At 38.2% G+C, this 23,641-nt stretch overlaps 1 protein-coding gene across 1 annotated transcript in view; it reads left to right on the forward strand.

Annotated features, from left to right (window-relative positions):
- LOC126458439 (importin-5) overlaps positions 1-23,641 on the forward strand; it is a 177,550-nt gene that overhangs the window by 55,821 nt on the left and 98,088 nt on the right. The window contains exons 7-9 of the mRNA XM_050095494.1: positions 2,690-2,901; positions 4,157-4,279; positions 14,673-14,781. Coding sequence (XP_049951451.1) covers positions 2,690-2,901; positions 4,157-4,279; positions 14,673-14,781 — 444 coding nt within the window. The remainder of the gene's footprint in view (positions 1-2,689; positions 2,902-4,156; positions 4,280-14,672; positions 14,782-23,641) is intronic.

A 23,641-nucleotide genomic window follows, 5' to 3' on the forward strand; every position in this document is an offset into this window, starting at 1 on the left:
CAAATACTTTCAGAAATGACTTCCTGACACTTAAATCTATACTCGATGTTAACAAATTTCTCTTCTTCAGAAACGCTTTCCCTGCCATTGCCAGTCTACATTTTATATCCTCTCTACTTCGACCATCATCAGTTATTTTGCTCCCCAAATAGCAAAACTCCTTTACTACTTTGTGTCTCATTTCCTAATCTAACTCCCTCAGCATCACCCGACTTAATTCGACTACATTCCACTATCCTCGTTTTGCTTTTGTTGATGTTCATCTTATATCCTCCTTTCAAGACACAGTCCATTCCATTCAACTGCTCTTCCAAGTCCTTTGCTGTCTCTGACAGAATTACAATGTCATCGATGAACCTCAAAGTTTTTATTTCTTCTCCATGGATTTTAATACCTACTCCGAATTTTTCTTTTGTTTCCTTTACTGCTTGCTCAATATACAGATTGAATAACATCGGGGAGAGGTTACAACCCTGTCTCACTCCCTTCCCAACCACTGCTTCCCTTTGATGCCCTTCAACTCTTATAACTGCCATCTGGTTTCTGTACAAATTGTAAATAGCCTTTTGCTCCCTGTATTTTACCCCTGCCACCTTTAGAATTTGAAAGAGAGTATCCCAGTCAACGTTGTCAAAAGCTTTCTCTAAGTCTACAAATGCTAGAAACGTAGGTTTGCCTTTCCTTAATCTTCTAAGATATGTCGTAAGGTCAGTATTTAAGGTGTTTCTCAACGTTATTTTTCTTTTCTCACACAAGCTGATAACCAAAAATCTTACAGAATATTGATTTTGAACTTTTGTGGGCATTCAAGCTGAGCAACTCATGTATAAGACCACAGACAGAACCAACAAGGTACTCAGTGTAGAAAGCGAACAGAAAATGACTCATTATTTGCACATTAGAGAAAGACTTCATAGTCAGCATACCTTAGCTGGTTTTGTTTTCTGGTTGCTACAGTGCAGAATGGGGACATTATAAATTGACTGTCAGCCGTGAGCGTAAAGAAACTAGAATTATGACTGCAAGACGGCACAGAAGCGGTGTGGTGAAACAAGCCCTGCCTATCTCCTGCAGGGCAATCAGCACATTGTGTATTTCTGTGAAAGCAGAGCTGACACATGGGAACAGGAATCACTGATCTCTTTTGGTGTTGAGGGTCATAATCAAACTTGGTTGCGGCCTGGATTAGTCTCTTCACTCCTTTTGAAATACAAACAGAGAACAACGAGCAATGCAAATGACAAAGCATTTGGTAATGGCTACCACACAATCGGCTGCTGAGGTTCGCAGCACCATAAATGAGGTAGTTCAGGCCCAGCCTCTCCTAGTATTTCATGCAAACACAGTTCAAAATGTCTGCCACTGAAAGCTGCCACATTACTTCAACTTCTGAGAACATTAGGTAGCAAACAAATCTATGCATTTCTTCGTTTGACGATGATGTTACATTATGTCAAAGTGCTGTGTTGCATTACGTGGTGTGTATTTTAAAACAGGCCCCTGAAAATGTTCAAATAATTTGTCAAACATCACCAATTTCATCATATTTTCTGTTCTTAGTGTTTATCAAATTAGTTACCTGTGTGTAGCTTCATTTGACATGCTTGTCATATAAATACTATTTGACATATTTGAGAGAAATTTTGACTGACAGTCAAATTGTTTAGTGACTGAGATTTTCTTATTGCATCGTGAGTTCTCCAGTTGCGGAGGCACTGTGTATGGGTATAAACAAAATAGTGCATGCAATTACCAGGATGATAAAGGTGTTGTGTATTTCCCAGCCATATATTATGCAGGAAGGTGTTGCAAAGAAAATCAGTATTCTGTGCATAACATGAAAGTGGGAGTGCAGAGAGAGAAATGCTTTACACTGGTAGCTATTCCTACTGGTGTCAAAATATTTCATGACAGCTGCTTCAAATGTGAACTTAGCTTTCCTGGTATCTTTGCGCACTTGGTTGACAAACCCGTGGATAGGCAGCAGTGAAGTTTACAAGCATTTTGATCAACTGCAAGTGATGTGGCACCAGAGCAACGAGTGCATTGACACGTTGTTGAATTCATGCACTTACTATTATATTATCTTTCCAAATTGGCCTTTGCTAAATGATGTCCAATAACATTAAGAGGAAAATTTGTTATATTTAAGCTATTTGGCACACACTTATAAAACAGCTCATCTAGCCACAGTTTGCTTTGAAGTAAATTTTACGTTTTCAGATTTTGAGACAGAATTTTCTTTTATAATAAATGTGAATGTTTGAAGTCCATATTTATTTGGCATAAGTTGTTGGATGTTGTAAGTAGTTCTCATATTCCTTCCTCTAGCCTCAACTGATGTAACCAACTGGTTGCAAGGAGTTACAGGTCAGCTTGAACTCCTTAAGCCCAGTGCAGTGTGGCATTTTTCTCATTTATGAATCTTTGTTAGAGGTGAAAGAAGCAATAAGAGATAAAAAGAAATCTAGAACCAATTTAATTAAAAGCACTTTGGATTCGTAGTTTACTAATTAGCTACTGAACCACATATTATTTCGTGTAAAACAATAATTTCAAATTACTAATCAAATAATTGTTCTAGAACTGAAAAGTGATGCATTAGACAGGTGATCTGTCGAGAGTTGTTAAGTAAGAATCCACAGAATCACGGTTTTTATTACAATACAGCAGTTTGATGTTTTCACAGGTCATTTCTGATGGAAATATGCCTGATTCATGGCGTCATTTGGCATTGGAAACTGTAGTAACATTAGCAGAAACTGCTCCAGCTATGTTACGAAAAATTGGTGGCAAGTATCTCACACAACTGATACCAGAAATACTGAAAATGATGACTGACCTAGAAGAGGAGGAAGATTGGAGTGTTACAGATGAGGTTGTGGATGAAGATAATGACAGGTATCTTTCATTATAAAGGCCTTTAGCTCTGTGTCCAACTTATAAAATGTTGCACAGTTTGATCTTATTTAAGCTACTTTGAAAGCTTGGTTGTATATGAAATATTGGCTGCTCTATGTTGTTAAATGAAACTGTTAAATTTACGAATATATTAAGTGTGCAGGATGCCTGTGAGCACACAGGTGCACACTTGTGGTAAGGTTCCAAGTCTTCTTGAATAGTTCTAACTGGCAGTAGTGACACTGGTACTTTTTTGGAATACACTTTTGAATGTGAAACAAGTAGGACCTATCATTTTACATGTGGCACTACTTTTCAATAAGAAAACAAAAACTGAGAATTGAAGTAAGTTGTGATTTCACATTGTATTCCCAATAGTTCACAACAGTTATGTAAGTACACTTGGCCAAAGATCATACATTAATCCAGTATGATTAGTTTCTTTATACGTTCATGCGTGGCGGGTGATTCTGTTGATCAACACATGTATAACCAAGAAGATTGGGAGGAGAATTATTGTGCAGTGGGCTGCTTGGTTCTGTAATTCCGTTGCTGATGAAGCATACATATCTGCTTGAATGGACAAATTTGTAGCTGGTTGAAACAAGCAACCTCTCTCTGGTGTACTTGCCTTACGCAATTAACGCAAGATGTAGTGTTCAATTCTACGTAGCACACTTGCATTTGATATATGCATACTAGGTTAGCAAGGAAACGTAACGCAGCTATTTACAATGTGGAAGATTGTCTATCTGATTTGATGTGAGTGTTTTCAACTTTGAGATAAGGTTAACTGTCAGATAATTTGTGGAATTTACACATACAGGTGTGGTGTAAATGAGTAGAGTTCTGGAGACTGTCAACTGAGTCCTCCTCCTAGAAAGTATTTAGCCAACCACTCTTGTGTAGGATTTCATCTTTCAGTACATTAGTTTTGAAAATTTTCATGTTTAGATGTTTTCATCAGAAAAGAGTACTCAAAACAGGAGTGTTACATGTTCTCTCATTAGCACGGGATTGAAATAGACAGGCATTGAATCTTCCTCCATAAATATATTTTGTACTTGGTGTAATACTTTAGCATACATACTCTAAAAAATAAGCACTATTGATATGCAAGGGATAGGAATTAGGATTCATGAAGCACAGCAGCATTAAAAGATGCATCTTGTAGCATTTGAGGAATTCCGTTTTTTTTTTATGGATTGTTTGTAGACATTACTACGTAACAAATTCTTTCTTAATGTGTTTTCAGTAATAACGTGGTAGCTGAATCGGCACTGGATCGTTTGGCATGTGGTTTGGGTGGTAATGCTCTAATGCCACATATTGAATCCACAATTCCAACCATGCTTTCAAGTACTGATTGGAGACACAGGTATGTAAAAGACAACAGTGAGAGGAACATACCAGGCTCACACTACATTGTCAAAAACATCATTGGCAGAGTTTCATAAGAAGCTAAGACTGTGCTTCAATTTTTATAAAAGTGGTCAAACAGTGTGTCAATACACCATGAAACATGTTGTAAATAGCATTCTTTTATAGTGATAGAAGGGCCCAGGAGAAGGGTTTAATTATTGATTTTTTTTCACTGGAGACTTCTTGAACTAGTTAGTATCACTCTTACATTTTTTGGTCATTAAAAACACTACTTCTTGGGTTTACTTCATTTTGTGATGAAGCACTTGACCAATGCAAAGTTCATGATGTCTATCTAGTATTGCCCCGGTTCGGAAATATTGTAGATCTGGGGCAGATTTACAGAGCAGTCTTAAGTTGTAATGGGGAGGGTCTCACGTGACCCGTGTTTACATTTAGTGATTTTGCTGTTTCCTTTTCATTTATTGCTCTTACATCAAATGAAAACAAAACTGATTTCTGTGACCAGGAGCTATCAAGTGAATTACATAATTACAAAAGGCTAAAATATGTTATTAGTTTCAGATTTTATTTTATTTCCCCTTTCTGACAGTCAAGCATTAATCACATTGCAGAACAATGAAGTTATTTTGTCGATTTTCTAAAGAAAATTGGCTTTTATTAATCTTTTCCACTGAACCAGCCAATTTATTGCCAATTTATTTGAAAGGGAGTGTTTAATTCCACACTATTGGCTAGTTTCAACTGTTCGCTGCATTTCAGGTGCATGTTTTCATCTTCTAGAACGTATGGCATTATGCCATAATAAAGAACCAAACATGAGATAATACAGTACGGGTACTCTAAGAATATTTACATACGAATGTGCACTTTAAGCCGAATTATGCATTTTAGTATGGTTCACGAAATTCCCGCGCTCTTAGAGTATCCTCTAATGTGTTGTTTCTTTTATGACATTATGTAAGACACTTGTTATCTGGCGCTCTCTGGCAACTGCTGAAGCAAACCTATTTCTAACAGGTCGCGGGAAAATATTGCGAATGGTGCTTTGAAATGTGTTACTTTCAAAGTAAATTTACTTTTACGCAAGATGAACTGTGTGTGTGAATGTACGATGAATTTCTTAAATCACAAAGTGTTTGACTCTCATTTAAAAATCAACTCTTTGAGTATGATGATTTAGAATAATTTGGAGCCCAGAAGATCTGACATTTATGTCGTTCTTAAACATTTTACTGGCACATTTGTGTGATGTATCTTAAAGTGTAACATGCGCTAAAAGGGGCAACATTATATGTGAAAGCTTTTCTTTTCTTGTAGCAACACTACGTATATTAATTTAAACCATTAACGTTCCCTATTTGTGTGTTCGCGTTACGTAACAGTGATGTTGCTATTGGCTGACTACATTACGTGTCCTATGTTCTGAATATCTGCTGTCATCGGCTGGTGAGATCGTGACGTGAGCTATGACTGGCTCACAAAAGTGCATCGCAATCAAGATTTCAGTGCTTCGGAAGGTAACGTGCGGTGTTTGGTGGAATTTGAATTTATACTTTCGTAATACGAAAATATGCAGTGTACATGTTGCTGCACATCAGAAATCTTCCCAAAACATGTTTTGTTCCCTGAGTTTTGTTTTCTAAAGTGCCGGTAAATACTATGCTGGTGTATAAAACCATAACCATTCAAAAGACTGATAAGTTTTACAGTTCTGAGGAAAAGTATACTCTCACTTAACACGGAAAAGGTGTATTTTCACCCGGGAGGAAATGTACTTTTAACCGGGAAAAATCTGGGAATTGTTTTTCCTCATCCATGTATACACCCTGTTAAGGAACCTTTTATGCTGCTGCAGCTATAAACTAAACAATAATTCATGTGACTTCCTAAGTGCTAGTTAATTTGTGTTGAAGCCTCCATACAAAGATTTCTAAGCTCATCACACACACAAAGTTTTGTGGGCAAATGATAGTTAAGTATATTATGAGTTTGTTGATGAAGTAGTAACTCACTTTGTCATCTTTAATTTTTCCTTCCCAAAACAAAATATAATATCTAGGAGGTGGCACAATGTCAACTATTATTCTTTAAAATACTGTACACCATGTGAATGAATCATTGTTTAATGTTGATTTATTTTTATTATTCTTAAATCTTGTAGGCGTGCATCATTTGTTTTCAGACTGAAAATGAACTTTGGTTCCAACAATTGTGCTTCTATTTATTGTTGCTCACATTTTAATTTATATGTTTCGATATTTCTCTGTTGTTCAGTTCGCCTTATTGTTTCTCTCGCAGTGGTTGTCGCGTTTTCTTTTACCTAGTCGCTTCCTTCAATATGTGTTGACACCTAATGGTTTTGGGTTAATTCCAGGGAACCCTTATACCACAGTATGTCATGATTTAAATTGCAGATCCATCTCACTCGTGGCTGTGTGCAGATTTGAGAAAGCCAAAGGTGCTTTTTAAACCTGATTATTGTAGTCAAGTCTTTTATCTCTCTATAATTTATAATATCCCATTCCCCTCACTTCCCTCCATTACCTGACTGACAGTTTCTTGCTGTGTCTCACTTAGACCCAGAGGATTGCCTGATTTAAATTGACTACACTCCATTGCCTTAGGTTTACTTTTGTTCATATTAATCTTGATGCCTCAAGACATGTCCTACCAACCGATCCCTTCTTCAAGTCAAGTTGTGCCACAAACTTCTCTTCTCCCCAATCCTATTCAATACCTCCTCATTAGTTACGTGATCTAAATTTAGCGTTCGAGGGCAGCGTGGAGGGTAAAAATCGTAGAGGGAGACAGAGATGAATACACTAAGCAGATTCAGGATGATGTCGGTTGTAGTAGGTACTGGGAGATGAAGGAGCTTGCACAGGATAGATTAGTATGGAGAGCTGCATCAAACCAGTCTCAGGACTGAAGACGACGACGACAACAACAACAACAACAACAACAACCACACACACACACACACACACACACACACACACACACACACACACATTAATCTTGTCTTCTTTATAAACAGTATCCAATGAACTGATTTTCCAAGTCTCTCACTATCTCTGTCAGAATTAAAATGTCATTGACAAACCTCAAAGTTTTTTTATTTCTTCTCCCTGATATTTAATTTCCCCTGCCAAATTTCTCCATAGTTTCCTTCAAAGGTTGCTCGTTGTGCGAATAGAACATCAATTGGGATAGGACCCCGTCTCACTCCCTTGTCATCTGCCGTGTCCTTTTCATTACCTTAGACACTGATGGATGCAATTTGGTTTCTGTTCTGTGCTCCCTGTATGTTACCTCTGGTGGCTTCAAAATTTTGGTGTGTGTATTGTAGTCAAAATTGTCAGAAGCTTTCTCTAAATCTACAAATTAGCTTAATGTAGGTTTGCCTTTATTTAAACTATCTGCTAAGGTAAGCTGTAAGGTCAGTTTTGCTTCACATGTCCTTAGATTTCTGAGGCAGCCAAATTGATCTCCAATGTTATCTTTAAGTCTTTTCATTTTTCTGTAAATAATTGGTGTAAATATCATGAATTCTCGGTTCAGTAATGTTTGCATCAGCACCTGCCTATTTTGGGTTTGAAATTATTACATAGTCTTTGAAGTCTGAGGACATTTTACCCATCTGTATATCTTGGGTGCCAAGTGGTGTGGTTTTGTCATTGTTTTCCAAAGTATTCTGACAGAATGTCATCTAATCCAAGTTCCTCGTTTCCACTTGATCTTTCAGTGTGCTTTTGTATTTTTCTCTCAGTATATCTTCTACCTCATCATCCTCTAATTTTTCTCCGCTATCCGTAGTAGTATGTCAAGGGTCCTTGTATAGTCTGTGTATTGTTTAGTGCCATTTCTGCTGACTATAATTAAGGGATGGAAATGTAATAAGTTCTAAGTGCAGTTTTTTCACAAAATGGATCTTTAGTGCTAATGTGTTCTCGTTACTCAGTCATATATCCCTGGACATATGCCTTGTCATGGAGAAGTAATAAAATGCAAGAATAGATTGCTACTTGTCATGTAGAGGAGGCACTGAGTCGCAGACAGGCACAGTGGAAAAGACTGTTAATTTATTAAAGCTTCCAGACAGTCTTTCTTTTGCTGTTGGAAATGCACACTTTCACACTAACACAGCTCGCACACCATGTCCACTGTCTCGGGCCATTACAGTCCTACAGCAACTGTGATTGACAGAGCAGCAACCAATGGTGGGTGATGGGGGTAAGAGGTGCCGTGAGGTGGGGAGGGGGAGGAATAGCAGAGTACCTATGGGGAAGAGCTAGTGCTGCATTGCTAGTGCTGCATGGTGGAGTGTGCAGGATCAAGGTGGGGACAGTATATGGCTGTTAAGTGAAACATCATGAGTCGTGAGGCTGTGCTGCTTTCCTGCTTGGGGGGGAGGGAGGTAGAGAAGCGGAAAGAACTTCTTGGTGCATTGGTGGAATAGACGATGTGTATAGTACTGGAGTGGAAGTAGGAAGGGGATAGGTAGGTGGGAGACAGACTAATGAAGGTTTAGGCCAGGGAGGGTTAGAGGGTTATGGAAACAAAGACATGTTGTAGGGAGAGTTCCCATCTGTGCTATTCAAAAAAATTGGTGTTTGTAGGCAGACTCCAGATGGTAACAGTGATTTAGGAGCAGTTGGGGTAGATGGTGGTTGATGGAGGAGTATTTGAGGTCAGGCAGGGTTCATTGTTGGATTTGGTTTGACTCCGATTGGTGGTGAAAGTGTTTCCCCTACAGGTATTGGGAAGAGAAGAGAGTCTTTAACAAGTTCATAATGATTGAACTAGTGAGTGGCGCCAAAGATAGTGCCTTTGTAAAGGACAGATGCTCCTACAAGGCTGAGGCTTTTGGAGGACATTTCATGACACTGTTGTGGGTCTGTTTTGTTTCTGGATTTTGAATGGTGGTGGGACAGAGTTTCTAAGTGTGTAGTAAATATTGTGGGTCTGCAAGGCAGGGTTTGGCAACTATAAGGAGAGGTTTGATGGAGACTCTTGCAGATGTTGTGGATAGTGGCAGGTGTGACCTCTGCCTACAACATATCCTTCACTCCTGCAATGCCTGTGACCCATACATTCACTAGTCCCTGTTCCCACTGACTCATTCCCATCCCTACTCCAGTGCTAACCATGTCATCTACCCTGCCAAAACACATGCAAGTCCTTTACCTTCCCTACTTCTCTCTCTTTTCGCTCCCACTCGTAGTGATGTAAAATATCTGGGCATTTATAAGTTGGGGCAAATGCCCAGGATAAATGACCAAAATTCATAAATGCCCAGGAATTTATGCATTTTACAGATTAATTGATAATGGGTACTTATGAAAATGTTTAAACTGATATTTTGTATTGAAAAAGTGATTTGCAACACTGCTTGTTTAGTGGCTGGGTAACCAAGCTGAAAAAGCTGCTTGAGAGTTAGGGGAGAGCTAGTAGGGGAAATAAATTGGACTGTAAACATAACTTTTTACACATTAAATTAGGTCAATTTTATTTTCACAGCAGTGCAGTCATATGGAAATAGATAAGAAAACAGCAAAATATAAAACTATATTCTGACTCAAATTGCTATATCTGACAAAGCATTTAAAGTACAGACTATCACTATGCAGCTGTTCAGGGTAGGTGTCTGTGTCTGTGTGTGTGTGTGTGTGTGTGTGTGAGAGAGAGAGAGAGAGAGAGAGAGAGAGAGAGAGAGAGAGAGGAGGGGGGGGGGGGGGGAGGGGGCATTATAAACAATAAGCAGCTGTCAGCAACACATACTCTTCCTTGGTGCTGCAAGTTGGAATGTTAGTAAAAAAAAAAAGAAGCTTCTCCTTTCTTTCTCAGTGATGAAGGCAATAAATGATATACATAGGGTTAAGTGTAAACATTTACAGTGGAACTTCGATTTTACATTCTCTGATTTTACACTTTTCACGATTCTAAACCATAAATTTATAACCTCTGTGAAAAACCAAAAGATTAATGCTAAAAAATCCCTGATTTTACGTTTCTTCCTAGTAAGTTTTATCTCTATTCAAAGTTCTTACTTGATGTCTCGCTTGACTTTGTCCTGTTTTCTTCTTATTGACATTTAATGTGACTGAACAAGTTAAAAGTGGTTCAAAAGACAGATGGTTCGCACCACAGGTGATGGTAGAATTAAGGGAATATTTTACGCCCGTGTGGAGAGGGGAGGTGTGAGAGAGGAAATGCTAATGTAATCCACATTCAGTGTTGCCAGCACAACTTGCAACATTTAGCTTCACTGCGTAGTTACGATACAACTACTGCTGGGTTGCAGCGGTTATGTAATAACAAGACAGCCGAGGTGAAGTGTTCCGGACCGAGCCAATATCTTTTTTCGGGTCATAGAACTTGGTCTTATCTTTCTTTCATGTACTGTATTCAGTAGCAATATCAGTTGTCGACCTTTTAAATTCAAACACAGAATCTTGAAGAATATGCTTGCTCATAATTGAGGGAGCATCATCCATTTCTGGCTTGTGAACATTTATTGGCTGGCGACTTGTTAAGTCACCCAATAGCCTGTGCAGCAACCACCTACTGGATGTGTGGAGAGGTGGAGTGGCCCTTCAGCCACTGGAGTGCAAGTAAGGGTGAAAGCATTTGCGAAGTGCTGAAAATATACTGTATATGCAGATGATGTGCTATGACAGAGATGTCGCACGGAAATAGAATGGGTTTTGCAAAAGCACATTTGAAAGACTTTTGTGTTCAAATGTGAGATGATACAATTGCAACAACTACATACAGTACTCATGTATGTACTTTGCACCATATACTGTAGGTCGTAAAGATTGGCAGCAGTGATAGAGCGCATGAAACGAAACTGTAGCATCTGATGTTGCTTTCAAATTTACATTTTACACAGTGTACAGGAATTCACTGAGCTGACTTCTAATAAGCTTGTAACATCAAATGGGGAAGTAAACTTATTTTTTCACCTCCGTTTCTCTCATAAAGTCTGAAATAACACTTTACACCTGATGGTGAGCAGATAAAAAGTGCTGCTTACAATAAAAGCATTGAACAAAAACATCAGTGGTGGCAAAGTATGTCATGAAGCAGATTCTGCATTCATGTTTATGGTTTAACCAATTAGCTGCTGTGATGTGTTTTGTTTTATTCAACATGTTCATCAATTTTTGCTTTCTTCTGGGTGAACATAAAGTATGATCTCTCAAAAAAATGCATGTTTTGAACATATAGTTTGTAGTTGAAGCATGCCAGAAAACAGCTCGATTACCTGGTACCCATACACCAATTTCAATTTTTTGCTGAGTTTTTACTTGCTTTTACACAACTGTTATTTTTTAAGAACTGATGAAATTCATTACCACGAATTATAGTATAAACATTGTATTGTACATTTAATTTCCTTGCTTAGACAGGTTTTATACAAACTATTGGAGAGGAATGTGATTTTTTTATCATATATGCCATATTGATCATATTTTTAATGTTTTACCCAATTCTGCATTTTCCTCAAATTTGCATTTTTTGAGTGTGGGGTGCACAGAAACGTAAAATAGGGTTTTTACTGTACTAACTTTCAGCATCAGTAATATTGTCCCATCCCCCTGAGTTGTGCTTGTGTGAATGTGTATTTTTTTCTGCTACAGGTGGAGGATTTTATCAGAAAGCTTTAACATTTTAGCAGTCTTTTTCAATGTGCCTGTGTGTGACTCAGCACCTCTTCTACAAGCTTACTCCATCCTGCACTCTCCAACGTTTGTCTTGGAGAAAGTGTTCCACAAATTTGTGGTCTCTTTGCCAAGCAGTGCTGTTTGGCGTTCAAAGTGCCATGTGTCAAGGTCCCCTCCAGTTAGTAGATGCACAGTTGGTGTGAGAAGCAGAGTGCATGTAAGCTTTTGTATGTATTAGTAAGACATCTTTGTAATGGAGGGAGATAATTTTGGCCTCAAACATAGTAACAAAAATCTAGAGAAATGAACAGGCAAAGGGTCACATATGGGGGGGGGGGGGGGGGAGTTTTGGTAAAGGGGCACAAAACAATGAGGTCAGTACGGTATTACTAATGATCTGATAACACAAACTTTCTTCATTTACTGAACTCACCTAATGAACTGCAAGTAGTATTTGTGATCTCACATTTAATGTTTGAATCTTTATGAATGAATGACTGGATCAGTTTGTAGAGTATAGTTCATAGAACTGTTTTAGGCTTCATACAATGATATATCATTTCACTAGAAGTACAAATTTTTCAATGAATATTACAGAATAGAGAGTGAAAATGAATCTACCCAGATAGTCGTGCTTGTTAAAGTACCACTTCTAAAACGGGGAGGTGCACAGACCCCTGATCGAATCCTCTTGGTGGATTAACAAGAACTGGTGTGCCAGGCAGCCTGGATGTGGTTTTTAGGCTGTTTCCCACGTCCCTGTATATTAACATCGGGTTGGCATCCAAGGCCTGCCTCATTTACTTGATTCAGAAACATTTAGAAACCTTTTGCTCGCCTTCATATGAATACCACTATATGTGGTCGGGCTTAACTTATTCTGTCCCTGGGTATAATGGATTAGTGACAGGTAGGGTCAGATCCATTTACAACCATGTCGACCCTGCACTGTTGCAGTACAAAGGCACAAGGAGGAGGAGTGAAAGTGAACAAGAAATCAAACTGTGTGGGCTGGTACATATAATGTAGCAAGCAATTGTCTTCAGTTAACAGTGTGTTACACAGTACCTGATACTGATGGTGGCACTAAGCAAGTTTGCAAGACAGCTTTCCAATAAAGTATTTGGACTCAGACACACACTTTTGCAAGCTCTTCAGGCTAGAAAAAAGTAGTGTCTATATAAGAAGGTATCCTTAATAAGAAGGTCGGCTGTTAAATGTGATGGATAGACAGCAAGTTAAAGATCACATAAAGGACATCATGAAAGCCATTAATCAATCAAAGTTGACTGAAGAGCACATGAACATTAAACTGTATAAAGAACTTACATTTCATATAAGGCAAAGTCTCCATTGACTTCTGTTTCTTACAAATTTATGCGTCAGTTTTTAAGAGAGATGCAACATGGGTTCTTTCGCAGTTCTCATATGTACTCGTGTAGATTAAATGATATTTAGTTTTCGGACCTGAGGTGAGAAGGACACATAACTGCAGCTGTAGTTGAACAGGAGATTCATCATAAAAATTACAAATATGCAATGGATTTAATGTGTATTGATTCAGCTAAGTCAAAACTCCCCAGTTGTGTAAATACTGTCATATTTATTGATATACAGCAAGCATTATCTGTTCCAACATTAACACATTCCAGTATATATTACAGCAGGCAGCTAAGTCACTACAGTTTTGAGTGTTCATGTCAGCTGCTTTTGTGGTATGCGTGGTAAAAGTCTTGTTGCACAAGATAGTTTAGATTGCTTCATTTATATTCAAAATCTTTAAGGTTTGAAAAGAGAGAATGCAAGTTTTTGGTGGTTGGATGCAGCTTTTTGAGTTGACAGATTTTGCAGTTACAGGGAAATAGTTATGCATGGCCTTTGTTCAGAGAGATTTGCACAAGTGTGTTGAGTCTGTTAAAGCTATGAACACATCCTGATGTGTAAACTGACTTCTCTGATTTTAAAGATGTCAATGCAAGCATGTAAGACCTACGGTATGAGCAAAGTGTATCAAACTTATCTGTCTCAAATAACTATGAAAACTTATTACTCTACAAGAGAAGAATGGAAAAATGTCTTTTCTTTCAAAAGAGAAAAGACTATTGCTGATGTATGCTGAGTCGTGTTTCATCTGAAAGACCAGCTGTATCTGTCACTTGCAAAACACACACCTGTAGACATTGTTGCTATTTCTTCCTCACTGGCACAGAGAGTTCTACAGTAAAATTTGCAACATGTTATCTGGAAAATGGAGTTGTATAAGAAACAGAAGTCAGTAATTTTTACCTTCTCCTGTTAAAAAAATAATATAGCGAAATAGTTTTTGTTTTATTGCAGTTATTGTTAAAACATTACTGCTGTGATTCTATACTTGTATTATCACAAATCGCATTGCTTTGGTATTAATTGCAGAAACAAAAACTTTATTGGCACCTGAAACCAGTCATTTCTTGGTAGGGAACCTAGGATGTTCTAATGAATTATTTATTTTCTGGTTTCTCATAATTTTTTATGGTGGTGAGATGCACAGCATAATTGTATGATAGAAGACTTCAGATTTTTGGATATGATTAAGTTATGTACAAAAGACATACTGCCTTTGGTTCACTGTGCTAAGTTTAAATTTCACACTTAGAACATTTGATATTTCTACTCCACAGTTTTACATTCGTGATATTTGTAGGATTACACCTATCTTGAACTAAAATTTTCCAGGCATGCTGCTCTTATGGCTCTTTCAGCTGTGGGTGAAGGTTGCCATAAACAGATGGAGAATCTTCTACCACAAATAATGGAAGGTGTGCTCAACTTTCTTCGCGATCCTGTAAGTATGACGTCAGTTACCCTTTCTGTACATGAAATTTAGAAACAGTCACAGCTTTGTCCTAGTGTCACAAAAGGTTTCCATGAATCTGCTACCCTTGCATATTAAAATCTGGGTCGGACAGATTATACATAATAATAACTCTTTAAACTTAATTTTAAACAGCATAATATTAATGTTACTGTCTCTGCACCTAAATCTACACCGTGCAAGCCAGTTTACATTGTGATGTGGACAGTTATTGCAGGTATCGTAATCATTTCTCCCATCCTGTTCAATTTGCATATGCACATAGGAAGAATTACTCTTGGTAGAACTCCATATGAGATCAAATTTCCCTATTTTGCAGTTGTGATCATTTTATGAGAATTTTAACTTTAAATCTATCAGTGCCGCACAATACTTTCCATGTAGTGTTAGCCACTGGGGTAATTTTTGAGGCTAATGAATTAAGTTGTTGGATTTTCTCATATGTTTGTGATTGTACCTTGTATTATTTTAGACTCGTATGTAGAAATTGAGTTTCTGATTATTCCCTTCAAAATCTTGGAAAATGTGTGGGATTACTATTCCTTTACCTTGTTTACATTAATGTTATTTACACCTCCCTAGCTGAGGGGCCAGCGTGTTTATCGTGCAGGGGCACAGGTTCGATTCCTTTGTGGTTTGGACATTTTCTCCATTAGGAAGCTGGGTGTTGTATTGTCCTCATAATTTCAACAACACACAAGTTGTTCAGTGTGGCCTCACCTGAAAAGACTTGCCACTTGTCAGCAGAACTCCTTCAGGTGGGGTCTCCCTGCCATCAATGCCGTACTTTCATTTCATTAATGTTATGTTTTTATTTGCATTCACATGTCTACTTTTACAATTGTGATAAAGCCACATATTCTGTCAAAACCTGAAATAGGTTTTTTACTGCTAAAGTCTCCACACTCTTAAATTTTGGGGTGCAAGTCTTTGGATTTCTTTTCAAATTTTAAACTTTAACTTTTTGGAATGTCGGTAACACGCAAACTTCCTTTTTGGGCTGCTTTTGCAGAGTGGTTTAGTTTTCCTGATTTTGGGATTGAAATATTTTTTCTTCACTCTTCAGTGTCTCCTCTATAGGTAGTATTTCTTTATCCAACTACCATATGCAGTAGTTGCTCTGTAATACTGCCAAAAAAATGGATTTGGTGTGTATGCAGTAGTTGATTTACAAAGTGTGTGCTTTATCCTGATCTGGTTGAGTAATGTTATAAGGCCACTGTGAATAATGTACCTTGCTGAGGTGGGTGGCTTAAGCGCTTCAATAATACAAATTGCTCTATTGTAGAGTGAGAGGTATCTGTAGAGAGGTCAGACAAAGCTGTGATAAATGAAGAGGGCAGCAGATTCCTCAGTTTTTACAGGGCAACATTCTGGATGATTGATGTGGCCTTTTGACATTTACCCAGGATGCTCCTGCTATGCTGGCACTGCAAATAGCTGAATGCAATGAGTAACTGTAACTGTTACTTTACCCGAGGTTGTGCAGCTGTACTGTATGGCTTAATGTGTGATGGCATCCTTTTGAGTAAAATATTCTGGAGGTAAAATAGTTCCCCATTTGAATCTCCTATTGAGGATTACTGAGGAGAATGCAGCCACCAAAAAAAGTAAGAGTTCTGTGTGTCAGAATGCGGATTGTTACATTCCATAATCCTCCAACCGCAAGCAATGTTGTGATTTTTCTGTATAAAATAGATCAATTTTATTCAATAATTAGGATAGTTACAAGGGGTGTCTTGAAGAAATGTAAGAAGAAACCAAAAACTAAATATCAAGAATCACTTCATTTTCTTCATTTCAAATTTTAAAAATGTTTCCCTCATGTTGGAATTTTTTTGGAATAAAATAATTGCATTGAATAGAGGCTGATTACCTCTACCGGTACTGAAATACTTTCTTGTAACATATTTTCTGCTGTTTCAGCATGGTCTCATAATAAGAAAGTTCTTGGTTAGCACTGTCAAGGCCATTCTTTCTATCATTATAGCCATGTATCAACTGAGGTCCCGTTATTTCATCACCTTTTTGTTTGCGTTATACATGATAGTGCAATTTTTTTCATTTGAGTACCATGACTTTATCTCTTTGGAATGCCCCAATCTTCCTTTTGTTAAGTTTTGTGGCTACTAGCATGGTTGTTAGATCCCTTTTACTTGCTCAAAGAGTTCCCTTGATACCTGTTTTGTGTTGTAGCAAATAATCTTGCTGTGTGTTTCCCATCTCCCACTTAGACCAACCAACCGAATGATCGATAATTTCAGGTGATGTGTAGAAATGGTTACACAGTAGCCTTTGTGTAATAGAGAATCCTTGAGATGTAAAACAGTTTTGGTAGATGTATTACTCCTTAATGCTCATACAACTATGGTGAACTGTCTTTGCCAATGAAAAAAAAAATTCTTTATGTAAATTGATTGAGAGTCACGTAGAACAAATTATTTTATGTCAGAGCGAGGTCTTTTCCTTCGTAAATATTGTTACCAGCTGAGCCTTCCTTTCAGCAACTACTACAACATAAAGCTTTCATCCAAACTAGCCTTTCTTTCCAGAACTAAAGCTGATCTGAACTTGTTTTGTAAATATTCAATAACTTTTTACGCTTTTCGTAACATGGGTTATTGTCCTAGTTGAAAGAAGTTATCTGAAAAGTACCATTATTTCACAATCAATCTGAATCTTGTCTCATGGCATGACTTTGAAAAAACTCTGAATACAAATTGTTTCATTCGTGGTTCAGTGCCATTCTTGTCTAGGTAAACAGACTACACTTTGTAATAACAAAAAAAATATGAAAACTTTCCCTCCTTTTTCTCCAACATCCTTCCATTTCTTTGTCTTTTATTGTTTGAACTGCGAGTTTTCCTGGTATGCATACTTTCTGGTTTTAGTTGTTATAATATGAATCAACAGATTGTCAAAAAATATTTCAGACTACTCAAGTAATGTCTTTTTTATTTTTATTCTTGGGTTTGAAGTAAAAGGGAAAGCTGGTGAAAAAGAAGGAAAGTTACATACATCAGTTTCATTCCACACACAGCAAATTTTACCAGAATATATTGACATACTGAGAAATAAAGTACCATCATTGGTCTGTAATTAAAAGTATTTACAATCTGATTTGTTTTTTAGATAGAAAAACAATCAGTTACAATATGTTGGTTTTTACTTATGGTAATTTCTGCTTGGTTTTTTGTCTACATCTGGAAACGCTTTCTGCTAGCACATCTTCGATTTCTTTCTTCATTAGGCACTGATATTTGTGGTCTAATTTGTCAGTGCTTTGCAGAACTATGCATTCTTTATGTTTTACACAGTGCTCTTTTTCATATATCACTGCTATAAAAAAGTGTGCTACATAAATAAATGGGTAGTTCTGCAAAGCAGTGAACAGTAAGGTTCCAAGTATCAGTGTGTAATGAAGAAAGAAACCAAAAATGTGCTAGCAGGTGGTGTCCCCTGTTGTAGGCGAAAAATCAAGCACCGATTACTGTAGGTAAAAACCAACAATTTATCAATGGACTATTTTTTTATCTAGAAAACAAATCAGATTATAAATATCTTTAATTACAAACCACTGGTGATGCTTACTTCAAGAAAGCAACATGCATCTGGTGAGAAAAACACACATTTTCTTGTGGTTGTGAAGACAGAACAAAAATACTTTCAGGTATTGTAAAGCAACTATGCGTAATATGACTACACAAACGAAGAATGTTGCGATCTTTTCTGCTGTTGAGGTTTCACAGCTGAGTAATATTTGAGGAAATAATTTCAACATAACTGCGTTACTGTGTCATTCGTGGTTTCAGATGATAGTGTCCATTTTCAAGTGACATCCAGTATTTGCAAATAGTAACATTAGTTGTACAGCAAATGAAGCAGTATAATACATTTGATGATGCAATTTGATGATTGTTGTTTAGTGAAAAATGACATATTTTTCTTGCTCCTTAGATGTAAGTTACATAATATTGATGTTAATTGTTAGCAACAGTTTGTTGCTTACAACTTCATGGTATCTCGCGCATATTTTAAAAAGCAATCAGATAGGTCATAATTTGTTGATTTCCATTGTCCATGATGCTTGAGAATGTATAAAATTCAACTCCTGATGTCAAAGAGCAACAGAAAATATTTGATAGGAAAACAGTGAATTTCTGTGTATAAATAGCCTAGAAATTGTATCCATGCCCTCTTGAATTGTATGGAAAAGCTGAGTGCACTCGTGCACACAGCTGGAGGGTTAATTGGGTAGGTACATTAAAGAAGTAAAAAGGTGTAACTGTTAGGTTGAAGTTAAATATAGCGGTAGTAAAATAAGGAAAGGAATAGGTTGGTAGTCACTGTAAAGCCACACAGAGTTTGACAGGAACAATGAAAAGTCAGTTACACATTTAGCTTTTGGCTAAAGCCAACTTCAGAAGATAAAACACACACATTCACACAAGCAAGCACACGTAAAGCACACACAACTGCCATTTCCTGCAGCTCGGATCGGAATGCAGCTGTCACGTTGAGCGGCGGTCTGGAATGAGGCAGGGAAGAGGGAGACATAGCAGGGTACGGGTGGTGGTGGTGGTGGTGGTGGTGGTATAGGTATAGTGCTGTCTGGGAGAGCGTGCATTGACTGAACGAAGACATGGGGAGACTGCTAGGTGCAGCTTGGGGGGAGGGGGGACGAGAGCAGCAGGGCAGGGGAAAGATGGCTGACTACATTAGCAGAGGGCAGCATACAGTGGGTGGGGGAGAGTAGTTGGGATAGACCAGGTGGAAACTGTTAGCTGGAGGATGTGTGGACAGTAGGTAGCCGTAGGTTGAGGCTGGCATTATTTGCAGAGTGGAGAATGTGTTGTAAGCATAATACCCATCTAATGGTTGCAGAGGGAGACTTACAAAGTTTTCGTAAAGGACCCATGTCAGTAAATGTAACATTTGCATGTAAAATAAGTTTGAAGTTTCAGATCACTGTTAATCTTCTGCTTCACAATACACACACAGCGGAGACAATGGGCACTCACCTGTGTGCTCTAACAGAAGCCCACTGCATGGACAATGTAACAAATGTTCATCATTTGGTTCTCTTGTGCGTGACAGTGATCAGATCTTTGAACTTATTTCCTATCCAAATGGTACATTTCCAGACATGAGTTCCTTATCAGACTGTGTCTACTATAGTTCAATTCTTTTATCTTGGCGGTGCTGCGTTGCCAGTTGCACGCGCCAAGAGAAGCGGCACCATAGTATAGTTTCAAACTTACGTTTGGAGGGAGCGCGCAGTTTATGAAATAAAGCCACCACGGCTGCATTAATCCTTTCGCTGCTACACAGACGTGCTCCCCGCACTGTTCACCCGTGCAGACACATGTGCTCTGACACACTTGTCATTCGATTTCACAAAAACTATTGGGCCCAAAAATTTGATTTTTACACATCTTCTTGACTAATACCTTCCCCCCATAAATGACTCAATTTTTTTTCGATGTTCAACCCAGTTACTGTGCAGCATTAGATGTTGTAAACCATTGCACGAAATTTTGAAGAGTTTGCAGGGGTAAAAGTCCATAGCGTATACTTTCCGTATGGTCGATTTTAGTTGCCACTAGAAATTTCAGAAAATTACATTCAAACGAGTAAATTCATGAAGTAAGACGCTTCGATATTGTTTTTAAATACAGAAAATATTAAGCACCGAACAAGGTTTGAACTCTGAACCTTTTGCTTAGCAGCCGTACACTTTAACCATTACGCTACCGCAGCTCGTCATTCAATAGATCTCCCGGAGGACTTTAAAATATCACGCGAAATACCGACAAACACTGTTGGTATGACTATGAATTACTCATGTTTCATCGCAGTACAATAGAAAATTAAAAATTACCGCTGTTCTTTATTGCGAAAAAGCGGTTAGTGAGAATGATACAAACACCTTTCCTTGCTATCGCCTGAATTAAGAGGCTTATTGCTTATTTGGTTTAATTAATTAATAGAATATGAAGCAATTGGTATAAAGAATGATTTTTCCAAACTTTCTATAAAAGAAAGTCTGCTATCAAGACATTGCTTTTGTTCAATTACTCTATTTATGAATGAACGTCTCTAAAACTGAAGACACTCGTCCGTGCTCTGCACTGCAGTCGAGCTGTGGCAACGTCGTTCTCTGTTCATTGGCTGACTGTGTTTTGTGACGTCAGATGCGCAGAACGAACCTAAACTCGGCCGCTGTCGTAAATGACGCGCACTTTAGGTCCCCACTACAAGCCCTAGAAGCCTGCAATAGGAATTGTGAAACACCCTGCATAATGGAAAGAGAATTTTAAAACTAGATATATGTGGGATCCTGCCCACTCATCTCTTATAGGGTGCCTAGGAAGCTGTTTTCTCGGATAGCTCGACAACATACAAGCAAATCATATTAATGGAGTTTATTACAGTAATTAAATTGACAATACTTAACTTTCGTTTCTACATGATGGGTCGGAAGCAATTGGCGACATGCAAATAATCAATGTCCTTTGATATGTACAATTTCCATGTAAGCTAATCACACAAGTTTATAAGCCACTGCTATTGTTAATATCACTGTGCCTCTTCTAGTGCAGCTCTACTCCTCTCTTCTAGTATGGCTGAGGCTAGGCGGCGTGTTGCTTTTATTCTCTTCATGTAGAGGCCGCTCCTATCCTGCTGACATCCTAGTCAGTGTGTTATTGGCTGACATCGTCTCACAACTGTCTCTGCTGTATTGTTCTTGATCTTCGTGTCAACACTCGTCGTTACACCAGGACAATATGCGCTCTGAACAAAATTTATTGGTTATGAACTGCAGATTAAAATGGAAGAAATTGTAGAGATTGAATCTCGGTCAGCTGAGGTTATTGAGTGTTTCCAAGCAGACAATAGGCAGAGATTGACAGAATTAGGTGAAACAAAATAAGAGAGAACATTAATGGGTAGCTGTGAGACATTGAATAGTGGAGGCAAAATGGTTATGGAAAAAAAAAACACAAGGCCTAGTAACAATCCTTAAATTACCCAAGAAATATTTTTAGTTCAATTGACAAATGAGAAAAAAATAAAAAGAGCAGGCGAAAGAGATGCAGATTTCTAAAGAGATGGACAGAAATTGAAAAATGGCTTAGTAGCTATGACTGGATGACAAGTGCAAGGTTGTAAAAGAATGTATAGTTAGAGAGTAGATAGATAAATGCTGCCTGTTAGAAGATATGAGACCTTGGAAGAAAAGAAAAGGAACTGTATGAATACAAAGAACGCAGATGGTAAGCTGGTACTAAGCAAAAAAGGGGATAGCTGAAAATTGGAAGGAATATATAGTGTGATTTGGTGATATTACAAACTTTCAAAGATGATGGAGAACGGTGAACTTATCAATTTAAGGCAGTGGTCCATGGTCTGGAACAACAGTCAGAAGTTATAAGCAAAAATCATTAATACCTCTGATAGTGGAAGATAGATAAGGGTACTGTTGTTTTTAAGATTGTAAGGTAGAAAATTTTCAGGGGTGATAGTAAAAAAAAGTAGTAAAGCATTGGCTCTGAAACGCATACCTTAAGAGCTATGGGGGCTTCACCTTCTCTCTCTCTCTCTCTCTCTCTCTCTCTCTCTCTCTCTCTCTCTTTCTATATTATCACCTCTTAAATTTGTCTACTCTACAGTCTTAGCACCAACAGTACTGGTACACATGTTCCACTGCTAGAGAAATCAGAAAGATTCTTCTGTATAACCCGGACTCTGGGTCCCTTACCTCAGATTGATACATTTACTCTTCTCCATCATCCCTGACAATTTGTAACAACATGGAATCGCCCTGTATAAAAGTTCCATGAAATAAATGAGCTTAAAAACAGTATTCTAGAAAGAGAGAGTAAATGAGTGGTTTAAGTTGAGTTGATAGAAATGAGAAGAATTTAACAGAATACTGGAAGAACTAGTTTGAAACAAGGCCCCTGAATAACCTACTTCCCCACAGAATTATTGAGATCATTCAGAGAGCCAGCAGTGTTAACTCTCTATTTGGCAATGCTGCTCTCGAACTACTTCAGAGTTGCACACTGTTTTCTGCAATATATTTAAAGTTTCGTCCTTGGATTGGTAATGGTGTGTACGAGCAACATTTAAGCTATATTCTGTTGTCTTTGGTGAAAAGTTTCTGAACAGGGTGCATCTTTAGTGGACATTGTGCAAAGTTATATGAGTATCCGTTACCATTGTAGACAAATGTGCTAGCAAATTCTTACCTGGGAGATTGTAAATAGTTTCTCTCTCTCTCTCTCTCTCTCTCTCTCTCTCTCTCTCTCTCTCTCTCTCTCTCTTTCCCCCCCCCCCCCCCCCCCCCTCCATTCTTACACAACCCCTGCTCCCAACCCCTTGCGTCTCGTGGCTCATATCCCTGTAATACATCTAGATGCAAGACCTGTACCATACATCCTCCCACCACTACGACCTGCTTCTGTCCAGTCACAAACATCACCTATCAGTCATGTGATCTATAAGCTAAGCTGCAGGCACTGTGCTGCATTCTAGGTGAGCATGACAACCAACAAGCTGTCTTGTTTGCATTAATGGCCACCAACAAACTGTGACCAAAAAACAACTGGACCACCCTGGTGCTGAGCATGCTGCCCAACACATTCTTCATTTCAGTGACTGCTTCACAGCCTGTGTCATCTAGATCCTCCACACCAACAACAGCTTTTCTGAATTGCGCAGTTGGGTACTCTCCCTGCAATATATCCTACGTTCCCGTAACCCTCCTGACCTCAACCTTCGTTAGTCATTGTCCTTACCCATCTAGGCCCTTCCCTATTCTCAT

This window comes from Schistocerca serialis, chromosome 2 (assembly GCF_023864345.2).
Source record: "Schistocerca serialis cubense isolate TAMUIC-IGC-003099 chromosome 2, iqSchSeri2.2, whole genome shotgun sequence".
Classification (NCBI taxonomy): domain Eukaryota; kingdom Metazoa; phylum Arthropoda; class Insecta; order Orthoptera; family Acrididae; genus Schistocerca; species Schistocerca serialis.